The sequence below is a fragment of the Chanos chanos genome, chromosome 6, assembly GCF_902362185.1.
Source record: "Chanos chanos chromosome 6, fChaCha1.1, whole genome shotgun sequence".
In the NCBI taxonomy this organism is placed as follows: domain Eukaryota; kingdom Metazoa; phylum Chordata; class Actinopteri; order Gonorynchiformes; family Chanidae; genus Chanos; species Chanos chanos.
The window spans coordinates 22,935,503-22,943,731 of NC_044500.1; the positions used below are offsets into that span (position 1 = coordinate 22,935,503).

An 8,229-nucleotide genomic window follows, 5' to 3' on the forward strand; every position below is an offset into this window, starting at 1 on the left:
ATTGTATTGGGAATTTTCTCAGATGGAACTTTTGACACAGCCTCTCAACTGTTTAACTGGTTTCAGTCAAATGTGTTGGACAGCTTAAAGTCTTACTGCTCTGTCATTTTTTTAAATGTAGATTTTGTTGGTTTTTAGTGCTTAGGTTATGCAATGAGAACATTTAGATGCTTCCATACATGGTAATTCAGTATTTTGTAAATGTTATTATGAAACTAAGTTCATCAGAAGAATCTGTTGATTCTCTTTACACAATGCTTGAATGAAACTCATACCACATATTCTCTGATGTGTATCATTTGGTTTTTAAAACAGTCATAACTACTAGGTCTCTTAATATGCAAATCTACACATTCCCTATGGTGAAAATGGGTGGTACTTTTTAAACCAACATATAAGTATTCAGCTGTAAAAACGACATGCCATACATGTGACAATGGGAATCTGAAAAGAGCTTGCTACAAATATAGAATTATTTTAAGCTCTTCGGTTAAGACTTAAGTGCAAGTCTGTATAAATGAAAGTGCAATATTTTGTGTAGCTCATAATAAATGCAGCAAGGGAAACAGAAAACCGAACTTGAACTGAACAGTCTTCTTAATCTTAATCGTTAGAAAGACATCTTCATTTTGAGAAAGACATTTTTCTGCAAAGTGTGTCAAAACGGCCAGTGCTGTAAAATGAAGAGAATCTCTGGACTGGCAATGACAATCAACATTTGTTCATTTTAATGTTTCATGTATGTTCAGGGTTAACAGTTTTCCTTTCAGGTGGTGTTTATATTAGGAAAATAAGAGACATAATCAACATGTATTCTAATCTATCAGAGTATTCAATAGTTTTAAGCCTACCATCTTTAGAATTACCTGAGTCCAGTATATTCCCTGCATTTATTTTTGGAACCATTACATATTTCTTGATTCTGTTTTGCAACTTGATTGTTTTGCTTACCATTGCCCTTAACAGGAACCTACACAAACCCATGTACATGCTACTGTTCAGCATGCCCGTTAATGATATGATGGGTGCTACAGCCTTTTTCCCTCAGCTGATCTCCAGTATTTTATCACAGAACAGATCTATCTCCTACCCTGCATGCTTCCTACAGGCCCTCCTCATACATTTCTATGGGGCTGGGTCTCTGCTCATTCTGACTGCCATGGCCTATGACAGGTACATCGCCATTTGCTGCCCTCTTAAATATGAAACTATAATGACCAATTATCATTTGATAAAAATAATCATCACTGTGTGGCTTCTAGATTTTTCTTTGATAGTTACTCTTCTTGCGTTGCTTAGCCGTTTTAAAATTTGTAGGACAATTATTGCCGATATGTATTGTAATAACCCCTCTTTAGTCAAGCTTGTATGTGAGGATACAAGCATTAGTAATTATTATGGATTGTTTATAACGGTCTTTCTTCAAGGTTTGTCACTGTTGATTGTAGTTTTTACGTATATTCAAATCCTTGTTACCTGTGTCAGAAATAAGCAGTCTGATGCTAAGAGCAAAGCTCTTCAAACCTGTGGAACTCATTTGATAGTCTTCTTATTTTTGGAATGCAATGCCTTTTTTGCTTTAATTGCTCATCGGTTTGAGAGTGTCTCACCTTTTCTGAGGAGAGCTTTTGGTGTATCAGTTGTAGTATTCCCACCTATTCTAAATCCTCTGATTTATGGTCTAAAAACAAAGGAAATTCGCCAGAAAATTCTGTTTTTCTTTCACAAAAAGACATCCTCCTCTTAAGATGTACTGCAGCTCATATACTCACATTGTTCTGAGCGTCAGTACCTGACAATAAGTTTTTTTGATTGATTTGATTTATAAAAGAATAGTTCATAAAAATAACGTTATTATTGTTATCATTATTATTATTATTATTATTATTATTATTATTATTATTATTATTACCACTACTACTACTACTACTAGTAGTAGTAGTAGTAGTAGTAGTAGTAGTAGTAGTATTGCTGTTGTTGTCGTTGGTGTTGTTAGCTTTATCATTAATCAGTTTCTTAGTATTTTTTGTAAATGTGTGTTTGTTTTGTAAATGTATCACACAAATTGTAAAAAAAAAAAAAAAATGTCTCACTGAATTTTCACATAACAGATTTGAGTTTTTTGTTTTTTTTTTTTGTTTTTTTTTTTGTTTGTTTTTGGATTTTCTCTTTTAGGTATTTGTAATAGAGTGTTTAACTATCCTTGTGTCTTTACATTAGCAAATAGAATCCAGAGATAATGAATATGGCTTTTGCCCATTAGCCATAGACACAGAATGTAAATCATATCATGCTATTCCCTCTTGCAGTTGTGAGGACAAACACTGAAACTACATTTATATCTTTTCCATCAATATTTAGAATAGTATCTGTGGAGCAAAAATAAGAAAGCTGTGAAAATTAGCAGATGTGATCTTATTCCCTGTCACTGTTCAGGCAAATAATCTTTGTCAGATACTGTCATAGTCAAATGCACATGTCACAAAGCAGAATATAAGGCTTAAAGCACTGAGTAGTCACCCTAAAAGGTTTGGCTTTATACAATGTACAATGTTATTGGCACAGATATGTCAATATCTTTGAATCTCTAATGTTTCCAAGAAAAAATAGTCTGCCAAACAAGATATTCTGTCCCTCTTAGAAAATAAATAAATAAATAAATAAATAAATAAATAACGTCGCATTGTACACTTACTAACTGTGCAACACAGAGGATCTATGCAAGTATTGGAGGGTGCACTGATGAGAGAAAAAAAAATGAGAGAGATTTTTTTCCTGCATGTAGCACCTCAGTCCTAACCAGGGGTAATAATAAAGACACTAACATTTACCTAGGTTTGGGAGTGGTACGCCTTGACTAACTCACAAGAGGAGTTGTTGGTGAGTTGAAAAGCTGACAATTTTATTGCCTTACAGTGACAACATACACAGCGCATACACAGTGCCGAACCTTATATATGAAGAAGTCAACAAAAAAATAGAGCTCTTTAAAAGAACAAAGAAAGCTGGAGGTTCAAAGAGTTTAAGTCCTCGTCCTTGTGTGTGCATGTGTGTGTGTCCAAAGAGTTCAGTTACTGGCCCGTGTGTATTGGATGTACCACTACTCTAACTATCTCTACCCGGGTAGAGGAAACAGTGTGTATGAGTTCTTATCTGGTGTCTGGATGAACGAATCAAGCTAGTCGACCATCTTCTGGGAACAGATCCTACAGTAGGCCACACTGCTTCCACAACCGTCCACAGTCTCACTGGGCTGGGCTCGCCATCACAGAATCCTCTAGATTAAATCTGATATTTCAAAAAAAAAAAAAAAAAAAAAAAAACAATCTACACAAATAGAGCAGAATAATAGGTTATTCTGTTCTCTTTCTGTTTCTAACATAAGACCTCGTTAACTTCTTTTCTTCAGTTAAAACATCTTATAATATATAACCTATAATTAAGGATATACTTTGATTACAATGAAATGAATTACCAAATATCACAACAGTTAGTATTTTAACATTGATATATGAATTACTTTTTTTTTTTTTTTTTACTTTTGACCTGTAACATATCCCTGTTATAGCGGTAAACAGCAGACTGAAAGAGGGTTACTTTTAGTTGGGCGCCAGACGCCCGCTAGGAGCGTCACAGAGAGAGAAGAAGAAGAAGAAGAAGAAGAAGAAAGTAAAAAAATTAAAGAAGAATAGTATAAGTCTGCTTACAGCCTTTTTACCCCTATCAGACCGCATAGGCGTCTAGTAGGGCCTAGATTCACCTGCGGCCTGGCACAGCTAGCTCTATCTCAGAGCAGTCATACAAAAAGAATTCCCATCAATATTTCAAAGTAGGATGAAAACAGAGTAGGGACCATGAATATATTTACAGTTGTTAAACATCCAGAGAAACAATGTAAAGTGTATAATAACCAACATAAAAAAAAACAAAACTCAATGGGAACACTCAACACAAAACGCCGCACGTCCAGCACAGAATACAATACATAATTTACAATTTGTCACAAATATTTACATATATGCAGTCGACCGACTGAGGGTCGTTTCTCATTAGGGATAACTGAGAAGAGAATCAACCACAAACAAACAAAAAAAACAAACAAACAAACAAAAAAGCGACCTCCACAAAGTTCGTCCCTCCTCACGGAGAGTCCGGTTAGTAGGGTAAGTTTGCCAACAATGCGAACGGTGTTTCGAAAACAGCAGATAGTGAGTGTGAAATCGAGGGTAGTCACCTGGGAAAGTAGGGGGGAAAGCCGGCAGGAAAAGTGAGGGGCATAGCAGCAATCCAATGTGGAGTCCAACCACTACAAGTCCGTGATTGTAATTCCGATTAGTGGAGAGAAAGAATTCCCTCGCCGTACGAAAACAAAGTTGCGCATACTGAACAATCGACAATGAAAAATAAACGAACAGGAAGCGCCTTGGGGACTGGGAGAGAAAAACAAACCACGAGAATGCATCCAGTTTTCACTCACCGTAGCAGGAATCACGCCCCTTCCTATATTCTACGGCGGCCCCTTTCAGTCACGGCAAAAAGCCAATGACGTAATGGCAATCAAAGAGAGAAGAAAAAAAAAATAGAAAAAAGTTTGGTGATGTAAAGTGACAGGACAGGAAAGCGCGATAGAAAACAGAAAGCAAGTTATTTAGCGGGAGAAAAAATAATGAGCATGACACGGTGAAGGGTCCGTGTCAGTTTCCACACTGTTTACCCTTTTTTATACATCATTTCAGTATGTTCCACACTGACATGAATATGAACTGAATTATCACTATGAACTCACTCCACATGTATATTTTAATAACCACTGACTAGCAAAGAAATGTGTGCTTCAACTCACCAGAGTTAAATCACTTATAACTTGAAAGGAACTGTCTCTCTTATGCTCACAGCTGGGATTCTAATAAAAGAACAGTTTATTAGCATTGATATATGGAAATAGTCAATAATTTAGGACTATTTTGTAGCGCTTCATACCGATGTCGTTTAGCCGGTGCACAACACGTTTACAGGACGAGACCTCCAGCAGAACTGATGACTGCACATAGTACTTGCTACCATTATAGATGTGTATGAGACAAAAAATAAAGCTTGATTAGTTGCAACTTTATTTCTCAGAATTGCAACTTTATTTTGGGGAATTTAGACTTTATTTCTCATAGTTCAAACTTTATTTCTCACAATTCCGAATTTATCTCTCACAATTCTGACTTTTTTCTCGCAATTTTGACTTTACTTTCTCGCAATTCTGATTTCATTTTTCGTAATTCTCAGTTCTTTTCTAACAACCAGCAAGTAGCTTGAGTCATCATTTCTGCTCCCGCTGTAATGGCTCAATGCAACCCGCGTACAGTGGCAGACAGGAGCGAAGGTAACGATGGCTGCGTCTGCTCTGTCCAGGTATTTTACAGTTTTTTTATGATTGCTTACACACTTGTTGCAGAATTTCGGTCATTGTGTCAAAACTCTACACACAACACTTGGAGATAAACATCTCACTTCTATGGCCTTTACTTAAAAAACCAAATCTTGACCCTGAAGCCTTAAATAATTATAGGCCAATCTCTAATCTCCCGTTTCTTTCTAAAATACTTGAAAAAATTGTAGCTGCTCAGCTGATAGCCCATATGTCCTCTAACAGTCTGTTTGAAATATTCCAGACAGGCTTCAGGTGTTTTCACTCTACTGAAACCGCCCTTACTAGAGTAACTAATGATCTTTTATTAGCCATGGATGCTGGTGCTACCTCTGTTCTCATTCTGCTTGATCTGAGTGCAGCATTTGACACGGTCGATCACATTATATTGTTAAAGCACTTGGAAAACCAAATTGGCATTCGTGGCCTGGCGCTCTCTTGGTTTAAATCTTATCTCTCTGAGAGAAAGCAGTGTGTCCACTATAATAATGTGACCTCTGAATACCACAAGCTTAACTATGGTGTTCCTCAGGGATCAGTCCTTGGCCCTCTTCTATTCTCTATTTACATGCTCCCTTTGGGTGACATTATTCGTAGTTACAACATTAACTTCCATTGTTATGCTGATGATACTCAGATTTTCTTACCTATCCAGCATAATGACCGCTCTGAATTGGCTAACCTTGAGGCATGTCTTTGTGCTATTAAGGGTTGGATGTCTTCAAATTTCCTGATGCTTAACGCAGGCAAGACTGAAATGCTGGTCATTGGTCCCCCTACGCATAAGCATCTTTTTAGTGATCTAACTCTAAATTTTGACAACTGCATCATCTCTCAAAACTCTTCAGCTAAGAACCTTGGTATGAGTGACTCTAGTCTCTCGCTAGTCACTCATATCAAGAACACAACCAAAACTGCCTTTTATCACCTCCGTAACATTGCTAAAATTAGGCCCTTTCTAAGTATGGCTGATGCAGAAACCATTGTTCACGCATTCGTCACATCTCGCCTCGATTACTGCAATGTTCTTTACTCTGTCAGTCAGTGGTCCTCCAGTCAAAGAGGTTGGAAGGGGCCATGTGTGAGAGTCATTCACAAGCCTGATTGCTTGTGGGTAGAAGCTGTTTGTCAGTCTTGATGTCCTGGACTTCACACTTCTATAGCACTTGCCTGATGGTAGAAGTTTGTGTTGTAAGACCAGGTGAGATCCTCACTGATGTGTACGCCGAGGAATATGAAGGTTTTCACCCTCTCCACCTCAGTCTCACCTATGTGCAGTGGTGTGTGCAGCTCCCCTCGCCTCCATGGGTCAAGAATCATTTCCTTAGCCTTGTCTGCATTAAGGGAGAGATTGTTGTTGTGACACCAGGTCACCAGATCTGCCACCTCCCTCCTGCACGCTGTCTCGTCCCCTCCAGTGATCAGTCCAATGACTGTTGTGTCATCAGCAAACTTGATGATGCTGGTGTTGTTCTGGGAGGCTACGCAGTCATGCGTGAAGAGTGTGTACAGCAGGGGGCTCAGCACACAGCCCTGGTGGATCCCAGTGCTTACAGGTCTTCTGCTTGATGTGCGGCTGCCAACTCTGCCAACTCTGTCTGTCTGTTAGGGAGTTCAGTACCCAGTTACAGAGGGCGGGTGCCAGTCCCAGGGTGAGGAGCTTTTCAGAGAGTTTGTGGGGGATAACCGTATTGAATGCTGAGCTGTAGTCAATAAACAGCATTCTGACATATGTGTCCTTGCCCTCTAAGTGTGTGAGGGCTGTGTGTATGGCAGTGCTGACTGCATCATCCGTGGACCGGTTCCGTCAGTAAGCAAACTGTAGAGGGTCTAAAGTGTCTGGAATGATCTCCTGGATGTGAGTCATGACTATCCTTTCAAAACACTTCATCACAATTGGAGTGAGTGCCATAGGGCGATAGTCATTCAGGCAGGTCACGGTGCTTTTCTTTGGGAGGGGCACAATGGTGGTTGACTTGAAGCAGGAAGGCACGAAGCTTGCTCGAGGGACAGATTGAATATGTCTGTAAACACATCAGCCAGCTCTGCTGAGCAAACTCTGGGATATTGTCTAGGCCAACCGCCTTCCTCGGGTTTATTCTCCTCAGAGCCACATGCACATCTGCTGCCGACACGGTGAGTGATGGGCTCTGTGTGTTCTCCATGGCCATGGCCTCTCTCTGTTGATCCGTGTTGAGGGCCTCGAAGCGAGCATGGAACTCGTTCAGCTCATCTGGCAGTGTGGCATGGCTGGTTGTGACCGCCCTGCTCCTCTGCTGGTAGTCTGTGAGGTGCTGCAGGCCCTGCCACATACGCTGGGAGTCCACGGTGGTGTAGTATCCCTCCAGCTTCAGTCTGTATTGTCTCTTGGCCTCTCTGATAGATTTGCACAGGTCATATCTGGCCTTTTTGTACTCTTCAGTGTTGCCTGAGACAAATGCAGTGGAGCGAGCACGTAACATGGATCGGACTTCCCTGTTTATCCAAGGTTTCTGGTTGGGATATTTTCTGCAGTGTTTAGTGGAAACAATGTTCTCAATGCAGGTACTGATGTAGCCAGTTACCCCAGAAGCATAGTTGTCTAGGTCAACAGTAGAGTCCTCTCTCAAAGCAGCAGTTCTAAACACATCCCAGTTTGTACTCTCAAAGCAGTCCTGAAGCATCAGATGAGTTTCTTCATTCCACACTTTAACAGTTTTACTAACTGGTGGAGCTTGCTTGAGTAGTTGGGTAGTAGGATGGGTAGAGGGACACGGAGATGTGGTCAGACTGTTCGAAGTGTGGCCGGGGTGCAGCCTTGTAGGCGCCCC

The 8,229-nt window shown here is 39.8% G+C and overlaps 1 protein-coding gene across 1 annotated transcript; it reads left to right on the forward strand.

The window, feature by feature from the left end:
- Positions 1–808: 808 nt before the first annotated feature.
- Positions 809–1,747, forward strand: LOC115815606 (olfactory receptor 52H1-like). Its single transcript, XM_030778571.1, has one exon. The coding sequence runs from the start codon at positions 809–811 to the stop codon at positions 1,745–1,747; it is 939 nt and encodes a 312-aa protein (XP_030634431.1).
- The last annotated feature ends 6,482 nt before the right edge of the window (positions 1,748–8,229 follow it).